General features: G+C 35.5%; 1 protein-coding gene across 2 annotated transcripts in view; it reads left to right on the top strand.

The window, feature by feature from the left end:
* DPYD (dihydropyrimidine dehydrogenase) overlaps nt 1–25173 on the top strand; it is a 793664-nt gene that overhangs the window by 390384 nt on the left and 378107 nt on the right. For both annotated transcript variants that reach the window (XM_045801716.2, XM_045801717.2), the window contains one exon: nt 2228–2412. In XM_045801716.2, the coding sequence (XP_045657672.2) occupies nt 2228–2412 (185 nt within the window). The remainder of the gene's footprint in view (nt 1–2227; nt 2413–25173) is intronic.

Raw genomic sequence — 25173 nt, 5'->3', positions numbered from 1 at the left:
CCCTGAAGCTTCAAAAACTTCACAGTATATATGTCTTTGACTCTAATAGCTGCTATGGGAAATCAAAGATAACTAAGGCATAATCCCTACCTTGCTCAAGCTTAGAGTGAAATCTGTGCTAACCTTCAAGGATACTCCTATTAAAAAAAAAAAAAAAAAGAGGAAAATGTATAAAAGGGCTTTGATCTCCTGGTAAAATAATTTTAGATTCCTTCTCGTTTAAAAATCTTTATTTCAGTTCTCTATATAGAACAGAGTCGTATCAAAGTCTTAGACAAATAAGGTCATTTCTTACAAGGGAACTATTTTTTACTCTCTTTATCTCCAATTACATAAACCATTCAATGGTGGTGGGTTGCAGTTACCATTATTATTTTAATAGGTTGAATTGACAAGCCATGCTCACTGTTGACTTTTTTGCAACTCAAGTAACTGTCAACAGATGGTAGTGATGATCTGTTATGCGATGGGGAACAAATGATAAAGGTGTCTTTTCATGTGACCTTTAAAGACATTAGAAAAATCTTCTCAAAATGCCATTCTGCATTGAAAATAATTACATGAATATTTAATTTTACTCTCGATGAAAGGTGAAATCACATCAGAGATATAAACACTATCAGATTTTTAAATAAAAACCTGAGCACAATAACATTAACCCATCTGTTCATTCATTCATTCATTCATTCACTCATTTATCCATTCATTCATGCATTGAATGGGGAGTGTCTCCTCTGCTCCAAGTACTGTAGTAGGCTTTGTGGTAGGGTGGCCAGCGGCATGGACACATTGCTATTCTCATGGAAACTACAGTCTTGTGGGGAACACATAATCAACAGTAATTCCTTAATAGTTCTCTAAAATTCTAATATTCTGCAGGTAGAAAACTACAAAGTCTTATTTTTATGTCTTGCTTTTCTATTATTGTTTAGAAGAAATAGTTTTAAGTATCAGAATTTTTTTTTTTTTTTTGCATTTGGTTGTTTTATTCTAAACTTGACTCATTAATCTGTTTAACAACTAACTTTTGTGTTCCAAAATTTTACAGTCTATTGAAGTTTAAGTAGTTATATTCTCTTTTGAATTAAAATAAATAATAGCTCCATAAGTCTGTCCTGAGATGCTGTACTTAAAATTCATGACATGAATACCTGGAGAGGATATTTTATCCTAAACACTGGCTCAGTTTGCTCCATTATAGATGGTGCCACTATCTTTATGCCCTTCTTCTCTTGATGAACCCTTTCTGTAACTTACATTCTTTGATTTCTTCCAATTATCAGGATCATGTGTCTACTCAAAGACATTCCTTTAGATACTTTTCTTAAAGGAACTCAAACTCTTCCTTGTTCCATGACACATTTAGATTCATTGGAACATGGCAAATAACTTAAAATTCTTTTACAAAGCAATTTCCACAAGGAACCAATGATAGTATTTGTATTTGTTGATTTTTATAAAATAAACAGAAACTGATGGCTAATGTAGCTATATTCTGGGTCCATTGAATTGCTTAACACTAGATGAAAATAATTTGGTGAAAATGTAGAAGAATTTGTGTTGTTTTATTTATAAAATTTCTTGTTGATTTTTATAAAATAAACAGAAACTGATGGCTAATGTAGCTATATTCTGGGTCCATTGAATTGCTTAACACTAGATGAAAATAATTTGGTGAAAATGTAGAAGAATTTGTGTTGTTTTATTTATAAAATTTCTTGTTGAAAGGAAGAGACTGGCCATTGACCCAAATTCACAATATAATTTATATCTGTTACACACAGGAACAAGTTTAGGATCATATGAATAATATCATATTTGTGAAAATAATGGTATGGACAAAGAAAATTTTAGAAAATTCATTTTATATTCATTTAAAGGGATTTAAATGGATTTTGTACACATTAAAATATTTGAAGGGCTGCACTTCCCTTCTTCCTGGATCTGTACTTCCTAGACATAAATACCACATCTGACATACTGCCCAAATCTGGAGTCTTTAAAACCTACAGGTGAGGTATACTTTGAATTGATTAAGTCAGTATGCTTTGTATGTATTGTTAACTCAGATATTTCATTAACTTTCCATTTTTATGGTTCATTAAAAACAGTTGTTTGAATCCCTAGAACAATAATTAAGTCATAATTTTTCTTAATTTTCGAATTATTGTTACATGATGCACAGATTAGTCATTGCCTCTTGTCTTTCATTTTTTTTTTCTTCCAGTAAAAGAAGCGTTGAGCCCTCTAAAATTTAACAGATGGAATCTCCCAGAAGTAGATCCAGAAACTATGCAAACCAGTGAACCATGGGTGTTTGCAGGTGGTGATATTGTTGGTGTGGCTAACACTACAGTGGAATCAGTGAATGATGGAAAGCAAGCTTCTTGGTACATTCACAAATATATACAGGTAGGCATTTGCCATCACTTTTAGCTAATTTTTTCCAATGGATATATACTTCTTCATTTATTTTTGCTACTCATTCATGTAAACATTTATATATGGTATATAATAACTATATATGACATCTGTCACATACATATATTTACTTAGTTAAAAATTTTTTTTTTAACATGGACTGATAGGACAACTGTTTAGTTGATTGAAAATTCAGTGTGCATTTCTACAGGGAAATGCCATGAAGTTATTAGTTCTGCTGTGTTCAAAATATTTATCAATGGCTTAAATACATAGATAATAAATTTATCAAGTCTGGATGGTACACAATATGGAAGTAGATAAGAGCTGTATTCCTAATGATCTTACACAGTCCAGAAAACTATGTTGTCTGTCCATTTGAATCAGATGAGTTCCTATCCATTTCCCAAATTATATGCACCTAACTGAAAAGAAAACAAATGTTTTATAAATTTCAATTGTAATTTTTTCACTCTTTAGTTTTATGAAACAAATGCAGAATGTAAAAATGATAAAACATAAAGTTGGACATACTCTTACAGTAACTGGGTGGTCATGGGGAAGAAAAAGGCCATAATTACTAGATCATAGTTGTCTCACTTTTTGACAAAATGCTTTGTTTTCTTCTTGCTCTGTAATTTAAGTGTAGATACAGTGATCTCCTTTCTATAAAATTTTTCTGGAAAAGTTTGCTCTTATTAATAAAATTCTTCTTTCTTTCTTATTTTGAGAAAGACTCTCTATTCATAACATGCTGTCTGCCTCTCTTTCAGTTTCTTTTGTTTGTCTCTCACATGCTAACAAAATTTACTTTGTCTTTAATGTCTCCTTGGATAGTTTTCTTCCTCTTTGCCATGATCATTTAGTCTTTATGGTCACCCTCCTATTTTTTTTCTGTAACCTATGCAGGACTTCTTACCTACCAAGGACAGCCTAGAGTTGGTATTGATTATATCATATTCTTTATGTTCAATTCACTGACCTAATCCCACCTCAGCGTGGCATCTCTGAGTAGTGGGGCCTGGGATGTTGTGGTCTAGGCCGTAGTGTGGTATCCCAGGGCTCTAAGAATGGGTGTAACCAGCCTATAGATCATGCATAGAGACAAAAGTGTGATTTAGGAAACAGTGTTTTGTGGAGATGACAAATCTAAAATAAGAATGCTGTCCAAATCACTCATAAGTCAAAAGGGACAAGGCTAGGAAGAAAAGGGGAAAGGAATGCAATTTTAACAGGCAGAAACCTGGGAACCCAAAGGAGCAAAGTTGGTAGTACCTCCAGCTCCAGTCTCTGCAGCACCTGTACTTTGGAGAGTCTCCATAGTCTCCGAAATACACAGAGGAGCGGTTCAGCTGCCCAGGATGGACTCCTGATTTGGCTCCTTTTGCTCTTTCTGTTGCAAAACTTATCACCCTATATTTCTATTTCCTAATTTTACTCTTCTTGTCACAGCACTCTCCATGGTCCCAGTTGCACCTCCGTATAACTCCCTCATCTGTATTTCCATCTGTGTAATTCCATGATATAGCTGTCTGCTGATAATCTTCACTCGTGTGCCTACTGTATATTTCAGATTCACTGGACATCACTTGGTTGCCTACACTTCTAATTCATTGCTATTAAACTAAACATACTCTTCTAAACCTGTTCCACCTCCAGTATTTAGCGTTTCTGACGTTTCTGACATTAACGTTTCTAACGCTTCAAAGCCTCTAAATCGGTGTTCCTCAGACTTCTAGATTACTGATTTACAGATTACTCAGACTACTACAGTTTTCAAAATCAATTTTGAAACCAAAATAGGCCTTACAGCTTCTTCTTTTACTGAGTAATGGCATTAAAGCAAGCGTTCAAACACATGAAATTAAAACATTTACTATATTATATATACAAGAAATAATAAGAAAGTTTGTGAGAAAAGTAGGAAACAATACAATCTCAGAATAAGCTACTTCTTAAGAGGGTATGCTTGAAAGATATACGCTAGTGTGTTTACACACACATATTTTTTCTCATTATAAAATAACACTTTTGTACACATCTTTACTTATGAACTATTTAAATTTTATTTTCCTCGTCTCTCTCTCTCTCTCTCTCTCTCGTATTTATCTGGTCAATTCTATCCCTGTAAAGACTCTTTCATACACTTACTTTAATTTGCTTGTTTTTTGTGCCAAATACAATTTTTGGTTGACCAGACATCTCACTGACCAGAAAGTCTGTTAACTTCTTGAAAAAATGAGAGTAGAATCAGAAGATAAGAGAAAAGGCTCTTGTGCTAGGCCAGATGAAACCTAGTGAATGCATTAATTTAGTTTGCAGGAATGAAAATGGTGGGAAGGCAGAGATACTAAACGGATTTGAAAGGTAAAATTGAGTGACGGACAGTGGAAAATGGATGTGTTAATTTTTTTCCAAAGATTTAAATCCATTTATAGCTTTTAGATTAAAGTACACAGAGAATATTTACTATATTTGTGATGATTGTGGTTTGGTCATACTTCACAATTATCATTCTAAAGGATTCCTAAGGGTGTTTTTCTTTTGACTTTACTTTTATCTTTTTACTTCCCTGAATCTAATACATGTGTACTGAAAAAAATGAGCATTTTATTTAGCTTCCACTTATTCATAAAAGGAAAGAAACAGACTTTTTAAAAAAAGATTTATTTATTTATTTATTTATTTATTTATTTATTTATTTAACAGAGAAAGAGAGAGAGAAAGCACAAGTAGGGAGAGCAGCAGGCAGAGGGAGAGGGAGATGCAGACTCCCCGCTGAGCAGAGAGTCCGATGCGGGGCTTGATCCCAGGATCATTACCTGAGCCGGAGGCAGACCCTTAACCGACTGAGCCACCCAGACGCCCAGAAACAGAATTTTACATATGATGAAAAAGAAAAGTGCATGTGCTTTAAAAATACCTATTGCTAAGAATGATAGTATTTGAAATATAAAATAAAAAATTCCTGACCAGTAAGAGTTTTGGTTTTGGCTGAAGGCTTTAGACTTGTCAAACAAAGTGTTGAATTGCATTTTAAAAATGGAGTAGAAATGGAAAGCAGGTAAAATCTCTGTCAAGTAAAATCAACACTTCCGCCTTCCTGCCTGTTGGTTGCAAAGTGCTAAGCAGTGATAAAACTAAAAAGGAACATATAGACAAAGTGATATTTTTCTCTCTCCGCTCTGTCATTACCTTAGTTCTGGCCTCTATCGCCTCTTAAAATTGCCTCCACTTCTTCCCTTGTCAAATCCAGTGAGCCTGTCCTGCAGCCAGAGTCATCTTTCTGGAGTACAAGTTGGATCCTCATTTCTTCATTTAAAACCCTTCAGAGGCTCCTCTTTGCACTCAAGATAAAGCCTAATCTCCTTAGCTTGTGATGCTAACTTGAATTTCCCCTAGCACGCCAAGAGTTCTCCTGAATCTGGGCCTTTCCCCTACTCCCCTCATTTCATCTTGTCTCGATCCTACTCCTCCTTCAGGTCTTGCTTCCTCCTCCTCTTGCAGGCACATGGTCCTCCTGTGTGCTCAGTAGCAGCCTGTTTCCCTGACTGAAGCCTGCCTACCTGCACTGTCTCTGCACAGGCCAGTGGCCATGCTTATTTGTTACGTCCTCAAAATAAATACAGTAGTCATCTATTAAATAGGAAAAATACATAGAATGAGATAATTCATTTTAAAGAAATTTAAAGAGGAGTTAAGAAAACTAATGAGTTTGTTATATAAGTTCATTAACATTGTAAATAAATAATGTTTCCTTCAAATGCAACATCCGTTAAGAAAAATTTCATAATGCCTGAAGTGTATTCATGAATGAAGGTTTATCACTGCTTATCTTATGTTTTACATTAGTTTGGGGGGAAATGGAACACTAGATAGTGTACTTTAAAAATGATTTAATACACACATTATAGTATTAATTCATGCATGCAATCATTGCAATTGGATATTTTGAATTTATTTGTAATATGCTTTTTCAGACACATGTGATTATTTAAAGATATCCCTGTTGGGATTTCAGTCATTCCCATAGTTGTCTGAAGAGAGCTTCACTTATTTCATTAGTTAATTTGATCAGTTACCATTTATTGAGTACCAGCTGTTGGGCCCAAGACACTTGACTTTGGGAGAGTACCAAAGTGAATAAATGAGGAGAAGTAAAATACAGCAGTTAGAAATTTGGGCTCTGAATTAAAAAGACCTGATTTCAAACCCAGTTCCAATACTTTCGAACAGTGTGACCTGAGGCAAGTTACTTCATCACTCCAGGATGTGGTCTTTTCAGGGGCAAATAAACTATTTATTAACAAATGAGCAATAATAATTAGAGTTTTAAAATGGTTTTAGAGAACAATTATAAAAATATGAGATTTTGAATAGAAAGCATAGTATAGGATTTTAACAGACAAAGATTAAAAGAGACTATTTCTGGTAATTATGAAAGCAATTTATTTAGCCATTTATTTATTCATCCAAATACATCCACCTGTCTATCCGTGTAGTCATTCAGCATGGATTCATTCATTCAATAAACAATTTTTTTAAAAAATAGTGGTTTCATCTTTAGATAGTACTAATTTCTAGGTTTATAAATGTGAATTAAAACATGAAACTTGCCATTAATAACTTGCCATTACTACAACCAATAAATACTACAGTCTGGTAGGAAAGACAGAGGTGTAAACATGCATCTGATATAATATAATAAACAGTAATAAAAAATGTAAAGGCACAGGGTAGCATGGAAGAGATAATGATTGTTTCTATTTAGATGTGGGTATCAGGATGTGGAGTCAGCAAAGGCTTCATAAAAATCAAGATACAAATAAAGAAGGAGGATAAGAAAAACTGAGTGATTTGAATTAGTGGAACTTAAAGGGGACTGCTGGCTGACACTGTAGAGCTTGCTAACCACCCAGGGGAATCCCAGATGAGGGTACTAGGGGGCTGAAATCCTGACCAAACTCCACTCACCTAACAGAGGTATCTTTGTTGTGCTGCTTGTATTCAGAGGAAGGAGTGCTTTCCTTGAATTGTCACAAAGGTGCTTTCTGCTTGCGCTGTAAGACTTAGACCTGTGCGGTGGCTTCTTTCAATTTCACCAAAAGGCGTTCTGGGTTAGTGGAGGCCCTGAACATAGAGAGTATGTAGGAAAAATGGGAGAAATGATCTGTGATTATACTGGGGTTAGGACATGATAAGAATACCCAGTTTAGGATTTTAATTTGGGGTAAATAATGAGGCAGAAATGTGGTAAGAGTTATTTGCATAAAGAAGTGGTTGTGTCAGATCTTGTATTAATATAGAGAGAAACATTTTCCAATTTGTCAACATTTCCCTCTTTAAAAGTCTTTATTTTATTTCATATTTTTAAAAAGATTTTCTTATTTATTTGAGAGAGAGTGAAAGAGAGCATGGGGGTGGGCAGGGGAGAGGGAGAAGCAGGCTTCCCACTGAGCAGGGAGCCAGACGGCTGGGCTGGATCCCAAGACCCTGAGATCATGACCTGAGCTGAAGGCAGATGCCTAACCGACTGAGCCACCCAGGCTCCCCTAAAAGTCTTTATTTTATGATATTAAACTTATTTGTCTTTAGTTGTGCTAATAGATGATCCAATATGACTTCACCTTTGTTGTTTATAATACTATGATGTTAGTAGGAGTCGAGGCATATTTGAATTTTTTTCTTCTGCTTGAATAAGAATTACTGAATATCTAAAATAATTTTGACAGTGTACTCTAAGAAAGAGTATGTAACTGCAAGAATGACTGTAGCTAAACAACAAAAAAAATTCTATTGATTTTAAAATTTATTGCACTTTCACTTGCATCTTTCCAGTGGATATATTTATTTAGCCAGTGTGCATGTGTGTGTCTGTGTGTATGTGTCTATATGCATGTGTACATGTATGTGGACAGATAGATAAAAAGTTCTGTACTAGGAAAAAAAGAAATTAACCACATAAACCCATCAACCTTTCTTCAAAAGGTGCTTTTAGCAATGTGTGAATGCAAGGATTACCCATGTGAAATAGAGAATAGACACATAATAAAATCGACAACTAATTTTACTACAACCAATAAATACTACAGTAGTCTAAGAGCAGAGATCAGTGTTGACTAGAATTATTGGAGAAGACTCATGAAAGAAGTGCTCCCTGAATTTTACCCTCCTTGGAACATACCTGTTCTATTTACTGTCATTGTAATAATAGCTACGATTTGTTTAGCCTCTAATATACATTGTGTATGTTTTGGTTACAATGGGTATCATTATCTTTATATTTTTATTTCTTTAAAGGTTTTATTTATTTATTTAAGAGGGTGAGAAAGAGAGAGAGGGAGAGAGAGTGCGAGTGGAGGGGGGCAGAAAGGGGGGGAGAGAGAGAGAGAGAGAGAGAGAATGAATCTCAAGCAGACTTGAGCTTGGAGCCTAGTGTGGGGCTGGATCTCAACCCTGAGATAATGACCTAAGCTGAAATCAAGAATTGCAGGTTTAACTGACTGAGCCACCCAGGCACCCCCATGAGTATCATTATCTTTATTTTGTAGCTTTTAAAAATAAAGTCTCAATAGATAAAGAAACCTATTCTAGTTTAAGTATCGTCTTAGTAATGAAGCCATTGAACATATATATTTTCCCCTGGATTGAACTACTTTTCTGATACTTTTCAACTCTGAATTCTTGCTCTTGCTAATCATCTGCAGTCCTAGACGTCTTCCCCTACAGTATGTGTTAAAATTTAAAAATAAAATAATGCATTAGGAGTGTGCCTGAGAGTTCCTCTATAGTTGAAACTATAGAGGAGAAGATTGTGATTGGAGGCTGTAGCTTATGTATAACTTAGTTCTGTTTAAAAATATACCTTAACCAGAATGATTAACTGACTAGAAAAGTTCTAAGATTAGTCCACATCTCCTAACTTCTGGGGAAATAAAATAGAGGGATAATTAGCTCAATTAATATAATTAAAGACCTAAATTTAATTGTTAATTGAGGATAAAGATGAGGCACTTTAATTATATAGGTAAATCCAGAAATTTATTAACAATAAATTGGTTAAATCCAGAACATTCATTTAAAAAACAGAGGAATATGAAAAAGTTCTCTTCGTCTAGGAGAAAAAAATCAGTAATTAGTTGATTAATCTGAAAAAGTTAAAATGGGGAATTATAAAAAGGATATACACATATGTTAAGCCTGTCATTTTATTTTAAAACACATAGATATTTTCTCCTTTTCGTTTTTCAAAAAAAAAAAAGCAGAATCAAGTTCTTTTTAATCTTATGGTTAGAGTTCTATCATGTTTCTCGTGTAAACTTGTTTATAATATACTGCCTACAACTTCTGGTTTTGTTTTTTTAAAGTCGAGCCATACCTTCAAGAAACACAAAGCAATTCCTGGATTTTTGTATGGTTGCTCCGTCGGTCATTTCATTTGTTTAACCTGCATCTAATTTGATAGCAACTTCTTTTTTAGCAACTCACCTTTATCATGGCTTTCAAAAATGAATATTCAACTTAGTTTTCACAGACTCAACCCCCTTTCTTTTCACATTCATATAGCTCTTCTATTTATATAATTTTAATTTACATTTAAAACCAACACAAACCGGGTAAGGAACATACAACTGATTCAATAAGCACACAACTGAAGTGGGGGAGTAGAAAGTTCATAGACACACAGGTACCCTCCTCATTGCAGAGATTCAGCACTCCTTGTCCCTCCTTTGTGTCTCACAGAAGAACGGGAGAGAAGAAATTAGTCCAGTGAGTCTGTTAGGTGCAACCAACTTGTTAAGGGAAACCGTATGATGCCTAAGATCCTTCTTTACCAAAGGCAAGTCTTAATACAAAATGTATTTACAAAATGGTATTATTAGTCGACAAAAATGTCAGTAATTTACCAAAATACAATTATTTAGAAAATTGGGCACTTACTTTGTTTTAGTATTAACATATAAACACATTTTGTCACAAAAAAGTAGAGGAAAAAGCCTATATGTTATCTCACCAGGCTACATCCTCCACTTAGAGCAAACTTGTAAATAGAATGCAGGCTAAGTGCTTCTAAATTCTATTTCTAGAAAAGAAGCTTGATTTCTCTGAAGTAGTCATGGTCGTTCTGAGAAGATGATCTTACCAACATGAGACATCTTGTCAAATAAAATCGGTCCAAATATGAAAATTATCATCTCAAAACCTATGGATTTGATTACATTATTAGAGCAGTCCTCCTTGTCATTATTTTGTGATTCAGAGTTCTATTTTAAATTTACTATCTTTTAGATGCAACATTAAAACAGCCCAGTATTTATTACTAGTAGTGGAAGGGATCGAGTAAACTTAGGTGTTGCTGCAGGAGAAGCAGTTTCAGTGGTATAAAGATCAATATTGAGTGACAAAAGACAAGGGTTATTAGTAGAAAGATAAATATGAAAAGAATAGGTAAGGGATTGAAATTCAAATAAAGGAAAAAATTATATAAATATGGACAAGAAATGAAAAGAAGACCTCTTTTCTTTCAGGTAGAATTCTTTCTGTGAAATTCAAAAACTATGAGAAACTGCAGAGGATAAGAAAGGAGGCATTGGGACGTTAAACATTTTTAAAAAATAAGTTTTGTTGCTGTGTTTACAAGTGATTTTGGGAGTCACTGAATTGAAGTTGAATGGTTACACAGTACTGTTTATTCGCTGCCACCACTTGAGATCAGCTTTTAGCAACAACAAAACGTTATTTTTTTTTTTTTCATTTTTGGTTTCTAGTGGTTCTATTATATATGTGAGTTTGCCTATGTGCATCTTCCCAAAGGATATTCTTTTTGTTTCTTCCTCAAACTTTATCCTTTATTAAACATGCTCTATTCCTATAATAACTATCCACATTAAGATGCCTGATACTGTTTTGATTATTTTCTTTATGAATCTGTGTTATTCTTTCCAACTTGTCAATCCCCCTTGAAACTAATTCTTGTGACGGAATTATCTTTGAACATATACACGAGAGACACATATAAATATTCTGGCATCACACAGGGTCTAAAATGTTTTTCTTTCTTTTTTTTTTTTTTTAAGATTTTTTATTTATTTATTTGACAGAGATAGAGACACCCAGCGAGAGAGGGAACACAAGCAGGGGGAGTGGGAGAGGAAGAAGCAGGCTCATAGTGGAGGAGCCTGACATGGGGCTCGATCCCATAACACCGGGATCACGCCCTGAGCCGAAGGCAGACGCTTAACCGCTGTGCCACCCAGGCGCCCCCTAAAATGTTTTTCTTAACTGTATAGGATCCCAGAGCACAGGTGTCTTTTAAGTTTTCTCTTTCTATGGTGTTTTCCAGCTGTACAGTGAAGCGTATATGAAATTTTCATGAACATTATAGTGAAGTTCTCTAACAGTTAATGTGGTTCTACTCAGTTGTATATTGTATATGGGTCCGTTTTGAAATAGATGTTTGTAAAGTTCTTCAAAACTATTATAAATTCCTTGCATTGATGACCTACTCTTCTCCTACTTGAGGTTTTTGTGTGTTTTCCTTAGGTTCGATTGCAGCTCTAAAGAATCCGTAGTTGTTGAGGGAACTAGGTATCTCGGGGGATTGGTAATGAGATACAGAGCCTTTAACCTCTTGGTCACTAGTTCAAATCTGCCCCAGGTCAAGAGTGACAGAAAGTCATTATCATCTGATGGCAGTTCAATAGGCTATGTGAAATGAATTTATGATTTCAGTACCTAGAGGAGAGAGACATTCATGCCATAGTCTCACCATTGAGTGAGTGAGCAAAGATGGTAGTTGTGATTTTAGTTTGAGGAGAAAGGAGGAGTTCAATCATAGCTAAGTATTCCATTTTTTGGAGCTGAGACTTCTTTTGGTGGATTTGTTGATGCAATGGCTTAGGGTGGCTAGGCTTGTCCTTGTGTTGGTTTGTGATTTGAGGCAGTGAGATGTACACCCATAGGAATCCCTATCTGTCATTGTTGCTAATGAGGTACAATTCAGCATCACTTAATTGACTTCTAAAAAGTTATTTCAGTCCCAGATGGTGATTAATTCGAGATTGAAAGTGACATCATTCATGTCTCCTGTTTCTTCAGTGCCCTTCTGCATATATTTTTAAAATGTTTCCTTTTCCCTTTTAATCATATTATTAATTTTATCTACATTTGGACATATGACTGAACATTTAGAGGCCTATTCATTCTTGTCAATCTTTCACATGAGAAATACTGAGTTAACAAACAAGAATAGAAAATTGTTAAGGACACTTTGAAGATGGGGAATTAAAAACTGAGCACAGTGAGAAAGGATCATTGCTATAAAGTTAATTGAATTATGTGCATTCATATCAATAAATGAAATCTTTCACCTTCTGCCACTTTTAGGGTTGGAGATTATATGAGGGATTTTGTCTTTCTAATATCTTTAGTGAACAGTCAGGTTATTAAAACTTTTTGGGATCTCTTTTAAAGGAATTACCTTTCTAAAGAGGACAAAGGCATATGTTTATACTTGAAAGATTTATAAGATCACAGCATTTTCTTCATAATGGAATATTTACATTTTTATTTTATAGCAGGCTCACTGATTTTCAAAAAGAACCCACGTTGTTGGATTGTAAGGATTTTAAAGCTATCTCTGATAATTTTTATGTGAAAATAAAATCTAAAGAATGATAGCTACCATGGCTCATATTAAAGATTACTGCTCTGTACAAAGATGAGCAGTTGCTAAAAATATGACAGTCTGGGATTTTAGAAAACAAACTTGGAGGAACTTATCTATGTCCAAATCTCCATGGCTTAGAAAAACTTCAGTGCCAACTTTGAAGACACTTGTTATCATTATCATTGCTTAGAATATCATTTTAATTTCACATCTTCAAAGGCATTCTTTTGCCCTGAAATATACCAGTGGTTTCTACAATATCTGAAGAACTATGATTTGAGAATTAGAAATTTAAATTGCACAGGCTTAATATTAGAGCATTTCCGTTACCCTTTGCAGGTTTTGAGGCAGCTTATTCGACCTTACAGTCTCACCAGGAAGCTAATGGGAAAGCCTTGCAGCAATCTTCACAGGAAAGTTTCCAAATGTCAAGTGTCATCTTTCCAGCTGTTAGATGAATGGGTAGCCAAGAGGCATTTATTTGGGTGTGCAGCCCCTGTGAAATCTGGGTGAGGCAAGAGAAAAGGCTATAATTTGGTGGTTAGTTTACCAGTATTGGTATAGTTGCAGATCTCCTTGCCAGGCAAAGGACTTCATTTTGTGGTTTAATGATTGACAACCAACTGCAGTGTTCCTGCACTTAGAGAATAAAAATGCCTTAAAAAAAAAAAAAGAGGCATCATCGATATGTCATACTAATTTTTGAATCCTTCACTGCTTCAGATAAAAACAATCTTATCGACAGAGCTGGCTTCTTCTTTTCTAAATCCCTCTCCAACTGAGAGGAGGTAAGACTTTTCAAATGACAACTGTATTAAAATCTTGAGACCTATTGAAAAAGTGTCCTTCAGTTTAAGATATATTGCAAACTCTTTAATTCCTATGTTAAAAGAAGATTGATATGAATCATTGGCCACTGTCAGGTTGAAAAACAATGAATATCAATAAAAAGACAGTTTTAAATCATAATGGATTCAGTTTGAGATAGTGATAGACTCCAAAAAATAATATTGAAGTATGTCATGGCTAAATGCTGTTTCCATGCTAAGTTTTTCCACTTGGTCAGGATCACGGTATTGAAATGACTTCAGCCTGATTTCTCATTGGTAAACTGTGCCTTTAGACTGAACTAGAATCAAAAGTGCATGTGATCTCATTTTTATCCCCTCCAGTGAGAAGTGGTGAAGTTAAATTTGCTTAGAGTCATTGAAAAATGAAGTCCGTTTCAAGTGTTTATAAATAAGCATACAATAAGCCCTATAGACTGTCTATAGAGTTTGCCTTTTTGATGGTTCCGCCATATTAATTTTTTATGAATTCCCTAGATAAATATTTCAAAATAATTATTAAGGATCAGAAGCTTGACTTTTTTTCTATTAAAATTTCTGTTTGTAAAAATGTGTAGCTTTTTGTGTATGAACGGGGATTTACTTTTTATAGCATCTATATGTTGTAAACGGAAATCAAGGAAAAAATAGGAATGAGCCTATATCCAATGGAGCTATGAAAACGAAACTATCTAGTTGGTGATAGGGAAAGAAAATACCATGACTAATAAGTGATTTTAATGCCTTTTATTGACTTTATATAGGGTTCCAAACCTTTATTAAATGGCAGCGTTTGACCTGAAAAGTAATTTAAAATGAAATTGTCTCCATAAAGGCAGAATATATCCTTACCAATATAGCAGTAGATTGCTACTTCAGGTAGATAACTCAAGATTAGAATGGTTAAAAAAATAACTGAAAAATCTGATCCATGCCATACTGAACCTGACCTCAGTAGGTGCTGAGGGAGTATGAAAGAAATTAGCCACTGTGAGGTCAATTGGTCCAAATGGGCTATAGGTGTCACAAATTCCATGCCAAATCAACACCTTGATGCCTGGGGCTGTGTGGCACTCATGAAAATATCACAGTAGAACGAAGCACCAAGAATGTTTAGCTTGCTGGTGGAAATTTAAATGCAAAAATTTTAATCAGAACTTTGTTCCTCTACATTCAGTGATTTAGTAAAGTTGAGTCTTATACTAAGTTGTGAAGGATTAAATTGAAAATATCTAGATACAGGTGGTATAATGAAAGCCTAAAGGCAGGAGACCTGGGTTCAAATCCTGACTTAATTACTCATTAGTTCTGCCTTTGGACCTTTGGGAATGTCACATTGCCTTTTGGTTATCTCACTTACGGCTCTGAGACAGCACAATGTAGTCACAGAGGTGGAATTCTCAGCTCAAGGACTTAAAAATGTTTAAAATCTCAGATGTGTTATCTTGAGCCTCACTATCTTTATCCATAAAAAATATGAGATTATAGTATTTTATGCTCCTGAAACCCAAATTATATGTTAAAAATAAAGAATCTAATTTATCAAATAGCTGTTATATGTTGATTATCTTTTTAGAGGCTTAACATTCACATCATACTCAAAATTATGCCTGCCAGAGTAACTATTTTTTTCCCCATTTTACAAATTAGAAAACGTATGCTAAATTTTGTTGAGATGGCTATGGCCCTGGAAATATTTGACTCAACCACTTAACATATGGGTCAGATAGGTGAGGAACAGATTTTAAAAGAGTCAACTCAACTCATAGGAAAATTCACTCAGAAGAAAAGAACCATAATAGAACTATCTGAAAGGGATTTAAAATATTAAAGATCCCCAAAGAGATAAAGACAGCAATAGCATCTGTAGAAAAGAACGGGAGAAATGTAATGCCTTTGTCAAGGTGTTGATAGTATGGCCTGCTGGGGCTAGAACCCAGGTTTTTTCATTCTCAGCCCTACTGTTCTCAATAATCATCGTGCCCTGTCTTCCCCGTGTCCTTTGGGTAAGCTTCAGTCGAGCATATGGAAGGCAGAACACATAAGTAAGTCTCTGCCAGTCATCAGAGAACTCTGTGCCAGAGACAGGATGAGAACAATGGCACTGGACTTTGATAATCCATGAACTGGTCCTCAGAATGATCTTCATTTTTGGATCCCTTGTCATGCACTGCATGGTCACTGTATGCCAGACAACATCCCATGGGAATGTAGCCTTCAAGGTGATTCTTTGTCAGTTTCGTTCTCTGGTATCCTCAGTGCCTAGAACAATGCCTACCTGATAGTAGCTGGTTGACCAATAAAATGCCTACCCTATGGCAGCCACTTGATAACTATGACTGAAAAACTGAATGTGCTGAGGAAATCTTTTAGATTATGGGGCACACAAAGCAGACCATACAAATTCACGCGGCTCATTGATGACAAATAACTACTTAGACTGCTCAAATAGGCGGTGGTGTACAGTTATCATGGAAACAGAAGAGTAGAAATGAGCATACCAGTGCATTACGATTTTTCCCCTGTGATCCTCGCCACCATTCTTTACAAGAGGTATTTTAAAGGTGGGACAAATGAGTTTCAAAGTGGTCTGACTGACCTGTCTCGGGTCCAGAAGTAATATCTGAGCGACCGTATTAGTTTTTCCCTGCATCCCATCCCCACCTTAGCCTATTTCAGCGACTTGTCCTCCCAGAAATACAAGGGTTAATAGGTTAACAGAAAAAAAGGTATTGCCTGGTAGGTTGTTGACTTACAATTTTGAGCTTTTTATTCCAAGTCTTAATATTTAACATTGCTGTTGTCACCTTTCTTAAATGTCAGCTTCTTTTATTTACCTTCATCACTCTCACCTTGATCATGCTGACTTCTTTGTGCTACATGGATTTGCTGTCAGGCACCACCCTGTGCTGGTCACCAGGCTTTTCTTACACTAGTCATTGACATCTTGTCGGCAGTGTCACCACCTTTGCCACTGGGCCTGTGAATATGGCAATTGTTACCTTACTGATTGACACTTTTGAAAATTTGTCAACATGTTATTTATTATTTTTGTGGGGGGTGGGGTCCTCAGCTAACTTACAAACCACTTCTCAAAGTTAATTCACTAGTTTATCCTTTCACCAAACCCCTTGGGGTTTATGACTTAGGGCCTCTGTGTAATAGTCTATGTGCTATTTTCTTAATGAATGATATTATAATTAGTAGAAGGTAAAAGAAACCAATGTTATTGCAGTAGCTCAATTGATAAATTGAACCATTCATTTCAGAGTCAGAGAGTATACCAGAACTGTTGGTATATACATGACTCTGCTCACCTCCTTCTCACATCTGCTCAGATGTTACTTTATTAAAGAAGCCTCCGTGGGCACCAAATGAAAACGTACCCTGCCCCTAGCCCACTACTGCCTAACCCACATGTACTCTGCATTCTGTTTCTGAGGAGAAGCCACTTGAAAACACACTATTTTGGGTTCCTGGACACAATTGCAGTGTATGGTTATGAGGGGGTAGGGGATCCCCCTGCTGCAAAGCAATACTTGGAACACAAATTGGATATTCTGTAATTTAACTCAGTTCCAACACTATCTACCTTGAAATAGCATCAAATCCCACAAGTAAGCACAGTTATGCCAGACTGTCCCTCCTTCTGCCCTCCCCTGCCACTTCACATGCCAGTCACAAGCCCAGGTTACCACCTCTGGTGTTTTTTTTTTTGTTTTTTTGTTTTTTTTACCAATGAGCTGTAGATTGGAGGTTGCAATGACCCCTTCCAACTCAGGATGCCAATCCTAAGTCCAGGTTGGTACCTGTACTTCTGACCAACTGGCTATAGATCAGAGGTTCCTGTGACTGCCTCTTTGGGTTTAATATTTGCTAGAGTGGCTCGCAGAACTCAGAGAAACATTGTACTTACTAGCTCACTGGTTTATTATAAAAGGATGTAATTCAGGAGCCGCTGGGTGGAAGAGATGTGCAGGGCAAGTATGGAGAAAGGGTGCAGAGCTTCCCTGCCCTCCCCAGGTGCACCTCTCTCCCCGATCTCCACCTGTATGCCAACCTGGAGGCTCTCAGAACCCTGTCCTTTTGTTTTTTTATGGAGGCTTTATTACATAATCACTATTAATTAAATCTTGATTCAACCTCCAGCCCCAGGAGGTCGGGATCAAGAGGATGGGACAGAAAGTTCCAACCTGCCAACCCTGTGGTGTTTTCTCCTGACAAGGAGCCCCCATCCTTAGGTGCTTTCATCCATTACCATAAAAAAGACACCTTCATTGTTCTCATCACTCAGGAAATTCTGAGGGTTTTAGGAGCTAGAAATACGATGAAGACCAAATATATTTTTCTAATTACAAATCACAACATTACACACACACACACACACACACACTCATCTGTGTTTTTGTTCCTTCTCTCATCATCACCCTGTAATGGAAAATCCATTAGATCAGAAAATGTACTTTATTTACTGCTATGTTTTTAGCACCTGGTCACAATGCCTACCATAGAGTAAGCACTTCGTAAGTATTGTGGAAAAGATCAAAAATGGCTAGCAAGCATTTTAGATCATGGGACACATGAGCTTTAGGAAGCACATTTTACAAGTTCACTTGGCTTATGGTGATTCTACCCTAGGTTGCTGTATTATTCAGCTCGGGTTGCCATAACAAGATACCATAAACTAGGTGGTTTACGCACTCAAAATTTATATTCTCCCAATTCGAGAGGCTGCAAGTCTGAGATCAGGTACCAGCATGGTTAGGTTCTGGTGAGAGTTCTCCTAGCTGTAGATGGCTGCCTTCTCACTGTGTCCTCACATGTGTCTCTTCTTATAGAGCTGCTAATTCCTTCATGAGGGCCTTACCTCCATGACCTCATCTAACTTTAAGTTACTCTTCAAAGCCCAATCTCAAAAGAATATCACTTTGGTGTTAGGACTTCAACATATGAATTCTGGGGGAATACAGTTCAGTTCAGTCCATAGCAATTGCTAAAAGAGCTGGTAACTGGCAGTGGGAGTAAAGTTTAAATGGAAACAAGGATTAAAAAAAAGAGCATGCCAGGAAGAGGGAATAGCAATTGCAAACACCCAGGGAAAGATAGAGTTTAGTGGAAGTCATATGTGACTGATAGGTTTATTAACATAGATAGTGGCATAATAGGTCAATTTGGATAGGGGGACAGGACCAGTTCATGAGAGGCATAGGAGTTTGAATATTAACAAAATGCAATGAGAAATGAATGAAAAGTTTTAAACAATCAAATTTGTGTTTTTAAAAGGCTCTGGTGCAAAGTAAAGAGTAGACTCTAGTAGAAGGCAAGGAAAATGGAAAAAACAGTAAGAAATAATCCCAGTAAGAGATAATTATGGCAATGAGTATAGATAGAAGTATGTGGATTCATGTATTTTGAAGATAGAGTCATTAGATTTGCTGGTAGAAGAAAAATGGGGAATGAAAGAAAAGAAGTATCAGGAATAATACACAGCTTTTTGGCTTAAGCTAAATGAATGGTAGTGTCATAAAGTAAATGGGGAAAACTGGGGGAGGAATAGTTTTTTTTCCTGAAGAGGAGGAATTTTTGCATGATACTACCTTAAGTTGCTTAAGAGCTGGTAGTTGGGGGTGGAGGTCAATTTAGATGAAGAAAAAGATCACATGGATTTGAGTTAATGTTTAATTTTGTAGCCTAATTCTGCACTCAGGTTACAAATATCTTCTTAAGAGCAATGTGAATATAATCCTTTAAAGAAGTGAATAAAATGGGATCATTATTTTTTAGAAACTTTTCTGTAGCCTCATATCTTTTCTAAAATTTTCATTACAAATAGTAATTTCTCAAAATGAGAAATGAAATCTGATTTTATGTCATAATTGTAATCACTCTACCTAGGCCTTTCCACCATGGAAGCAGCTAATCCAAATTAATTTCTTTTTTGCCAGTTTTTCCCCTCAATAGATATTTCTTCAAAGGGCAAAGTAACTGACCTGGAGTTAATTAATGCATAAATCCAGCCTATGAATTAATCTAGTCCTAAGTAGCTATACGATGTTATTTATTCTTTGCCTTAAAATAATCTCAGAATGGATGCTTCTAGAGCAGCTGTACCCCAAGATAGGGACCATTGTAGTTACATCACAATGAAATATAAATAAAATGAGTAAGTGAAAGCTGATGATTTTAGATTGGAAGGAACGTAGTGGTAGTTATTTTCTCTTCTTCAATCAAATATAACACTACCAATAGTCTTGCTTTTAACAGTGTTTTTTTTTTTTTTTAATTTTCATTCTAGTAAAATAAATTAGGGAAAAATGCAATTGGGATACATAATTATGATGTGATTTGCTTTTCCTCAACAACATAATCATTATACATGCAAATTTCTCTGTGTATAATTCTATGACCCAGCCAGGTATAGTAGGAGAATACCAGTGATAGAGAGTAATAATGTAATAATAAAATAATAGGCCATTATAGTTTAAGATTGTATTTGTTTTTATTTTCATTCTGAAATGAAAGGCATTCTACTTGATTATCTTATCACTATCTGAATGGAATATACTTTTTATTTTTATTTTTATTTTTTTTTTAAAGATTTTATTTATTTATTTGACAGAGATAGAGACCGCCAGCGAGAGAGGGAACACAAGCAGGGGGAGTGGGAGAGGAAGAAGCAGGCTCATAGCAGAGGAGCCTGATGTGGGGCTCGATCCCTTAATGCCAGGATCACACCCTGAGCCGAAGGCAGACGCTTAACCGCTGTGCCACCCAGGCGCCCCTATACTTTTTATTTTTGACAGTAGATTTTTGTATGTGTGTACATATGTTGTGTGTGTTCAATCAAACCATCATGAATAATTTTCAGATCAGTTTCCAATTTTGAGGACATTAATACTTTAGAAGAATATCATTTATGTAAATAAGAGCAGCTTGATGTAATGTAGGCTGTGTAAGCTTTGAATTCAAGTCTTGCTCTATTACTTATTGGCTTCCTATCCTTGAAAAAGTTGCTTATTTTCTTTGAGCCTCACTTCCCTCATTTTCAGTAGGAGAATAATGTCTAATTTGAAGAGCTGTGATCATAAGGAGAGAGTAAGTACAAAACACTTCTCACTGGGTCTGACATAAGTATTCTTTACTAGTGCACAAGTATCTTAGTGAGAATAAATTAAGTGTGCTAGGCCTCGATATTTGGACAATGTAATGATGGCTGTCAGAATTGTTACTGTATAAGCAGATAGAAGTCCCCATATGGGAACTTTTTAGAGTATCTGCGCATCTTATAATAATACTTTATTTTCTTGAACAGGCCCCTGGTAGCCGTTTATTTTAATAACGTAAACATATAATGTGATCATGGCCAAACTTGAATTTCTCACTTGAGATTTAGGAATTGGGGAGCATTGACATGGCTAAAGAAGTGATTCTCAGCCTTGGCTGCACAGTTCAATTCCTCGGAGAGTATTCAAAAAGTACTGATGCTTGAGCTCTACTCCATGCCATTCTGATGTAATTGGTGTGGAGTCTGTCTGACCAGGACATCAGGATTTTTAAAACTCTTCAATTGTTTTTAATAGGTAGAGTTAAAAAGGACTGAGCTGGCCCTATAGAATCGCAACCATTCTACATAAAGAATCAGAGGAAGCCATTTGGCAGAGACAGAAGAATAAACTAGAAGCACATAGAGGAGTAGAGAGAGAGAAGGACAGATCATATTGCTTCCCATGAGGATCCCCAGCCTTTCCTAGAGGCTTAACTGCATTCCCGCGTTTCATGAGATGCTTCTGTACCCTCGCTCTTAACAGCCGCTTCGGCTAGTTTCTATTGCTTGCAATCAAACAAATCCATTCTAAGCCAGAAATTAAAAATCATGTGGGGCAGAAAAATGTTTCATTTTGAACTGGTTCCTGGCAAAATTGTGAGGTCAGTAAATGTTTGTCAGTTTGTCCTGATACAGAATGCATACATTTACCTTGTAACTTAATTGTCCAGAATAGTTATTTACGATTGCATTAAATAATTCTTTTTAGTGCTTTTGCTAAACTCAACAGTCTTGCAATGGTAAGAGTTGAATGTTACTCTAGATTAGAATCATAGAATAATGAAATATATATCTGGAATGCATTTGATGATGATTTCATGTAAAGTGATTATCATCTTACTGGGGACTGATGTAAAAAAGAGATTAAGTAAAGGTCACTAATCTGACATATTCAACTAATACTTTGAGCATCTTTCTGCCAAGTCTTATGCTAGGCGCTTCAATTAAATTAGGTAGGAGACACATACATGGAAACAAACAAGTGCAGAGTATGATAAGGGAAAAACTTTGCTTGTGGATAGGCAGGTAAGTTTCGTGGTCAAGATGACAACAGGCCTGAGTCTTGGAAGATTGGTTGGGATTTTCAAAGCAGAAAAGCCAGACAGAAATGGACATTTGGGCGGGGGGTGGGGGGGGACTCAAAATGCATAGGTACATTAATGATATTGTTTTGTTTGAGAAATTATAAGTAGTTTAATAAATGAAAGCATAAAATATTGTGAGGGAGTGGTAGTAGATGAGATTAGAAAGGGTGAAAAAGGAGATTAGAAAGTGTGGGGAGTGGGGAAGAGCCCAGATCACACCCAGGCTTACATAATGCTAAGGAGCTGGTGCTATCTTCTGGAGGTAGTGAAGAGCCTTGAAGGATTTTGTAGGTGGAAATGAAATGAGAAAATTTAAGTGTAACCCATATAAATTTGGGACCTCTCATGGTTTATGCATGTCCTGCAGATAATTTTTTTACATGGAATTTTAAGTGACTAAAATCTTCACTCAGTCTCCCCTTAAAAAATTCTGAGAGAGAAAAAGCAAACTTTCTAAAAAGTCATCTTTAGACATCCCTCTCATGTGCAGTGTCTCTTAATGTCTGACGATGGCTTCTATAGAAGAAATATCACTTATTACCTTTACACTCTAAAAATCTGCTCCACATATCACTTTTCCTTAATCTCTAACTTTTCCTCCCCCCTCTGTCCTCCTCTCAATTACTTATCACTTTAGCCTCTTTTGATTCTACAGGGTTTTTTGGTTTTTTGATTTTGTTTTTTGGGGTTTTTTTTGTGTGTGTGTTTCCTTTAGGTATGTTTTGAACAACCAAAGAAATCGTGGTAATGTCCAGATTATAAGGCAGTTCCTGTTTTAGAAAGAGAAAGGAAAGAGGAAATCACATAAATTCAGGTTTTTGTATTTAACCCTTTCATCTATGTTAGCACAGTTCTCAATTTCAGAACATAAAAGATAAATGAGATATCCAACAAAGGACAATGAAAATGTTGAAAAGCACTGTGTATGAAAAGTAATTATGAAGCTATAAATGCTTAGCCTGGGGGAAAAGGAGATTTGGAAAGAATATGATAGTTCTTTAAAACATATCTGAGGGTTGCCATGTGGAAAGGCGATTTTATTTACCTTTGTCTCTAAGGGGGCAGAATTGCCTTTAAGAGTATTTTATATATATATAGTATATAATACAATTATGTATATTACATATATTTCTAATTCTAATGGAGATACTGATTTGAATAAGATATGATCACTGCCCTCAAGGAGCTTATGTTCTGTTTGAAGAGAAAATTAGCATGTACAGCCCAGTATGATGACTACTGAGGTACAGGCATATTTTAAATTGCAGCAGAGCAGAGATGACAGTATGATATATTAGACATGGATATGGAATGCATTAAGTAAATGCCCCAGGAAGCATCTACTGGCATGAATGATCTGAGTTTGGAAAAATGAATAGTCATTTGATGGGTGAAGAAAGACTTGGATTATATGTTAGGTCGGTGGAAATACGGTGGAAATACATGAAGTAATGCATGGAGACATGTAGCAGTGTGATGAACTATCTGTGGTTTTAATTCTGTATTGGTTGGTTGGTAGCTTTATTTGCATTCTTCTGTTCATGAGCTCCAGAGACCTGTCTGTTCTGTTCATCTCTATAACGTCAAGCTCTCAATAAATACATGAGCAAAAATAATTCTGTATGAATGTTAAGAATTGTGTCTGAGTTCATGGGCATTACGTTATGGAAGCAATCAGTATATGCCAAGAAAAGAAATTTGAATTCGATTTCCTGAATATGTGGATAAGTTTTAGCATTTTAGTGATTAAACATATAACCAAATATTTTCAGTGTAACCAAAAAATTGAAATAATGTTATTTTTTTTATGCCTTAGGAGTAGTCCAGATAAAATTATTTATCTACCAGTGGTCAGGAAGTGCTTCAGCTTGGGAAATTTTATGTAGGTGGAGAAGAGAGAGATGGAATGGGAAAAGGTGCAGAGGCAGGATGGCACACAGTATTTTTGAGGAAGAATGACTGAAACATTTGATTTCTGAGAGATGGCTTAAGGTGGTAGAAGGAAAATCAACCAACAAAATAGAAAAATACACACTTTATTCTGGCTCTGCCCCTAGCTGAATAAACTTATAGGTACTCACTTAACCTCCTTTACCTTTAGCTTTCTCTTTATAAAATAAAGCTTTTAAGGTTGGTCATCTCTTTGATTGTTCTAGTTCTAAATGTTGTTAAGTTTATGTATAATATTAAATATAGCTAAAAGGATTGATTTGGGACAATCTGTGGAGGAAGCTAACAAGTCATCTATTTACCTCGATCTTCACTTACTGGTTTTTCATTGATTCTTTTAGAAAATTGTTTTAGTATACCTTTAATTCTACTTGTTTCATATAAATTAATTTATGTTCAGTATTGAAAGTATTAAAGATAAAATGAGCAAAAATTTAAAAATTAAATGCCATCCCAACCCCACCCGGTTCAGATAACACTAGTTAACATATTGATATTTACCCTTTATGATAGATTGGTAAACAGAGTGACATATATATGGCACTACACAAAATAACATATACTATTATAATAAATATATATATTGAATATTTATTTGTTTCCTTATTTTTTACTGAAAACTTTTGGACTTACATATAATGTTAACCCACCAGTTTTTCACTTATACAGGATAAACACTCTTTCAAGTCAGTACTTTTTTTTCTTGTATCAGTTTCTGCATCAGTCTGATGCCAATATAACATTCCTTTTTACAGTAGTATTATTGGTGAACTAATCTTCATTGCTCAACATCTAAGTTGTTTCTTTCTTTTTTTAAATTAAGTTTTTTTATTTTAATTCCAGTATAGTTAACATAATCTAGGCTGTTAATGACAACTGTTATTTACTAACACTATT

This window comes from Ursus americanus, chromosome 12 (assembly GCF_024610735.1).
Source record: "Ursus americanus isolate L20-20 chromosome 12, mUrsAme1.1.p, whole genome shotgun sequence".
Classification (NCBI taxonomy): domain Eukaryota; kingdom Metazoa; phylum Chordata; class Mammalia; order Carnivora; family Ursidae; genus Ursus; species Ursus americanus.
Note: the sequence above shows the minus strand (reverse complement) of the source record. Positions and strands in the feature narration are given on the sequence as shown.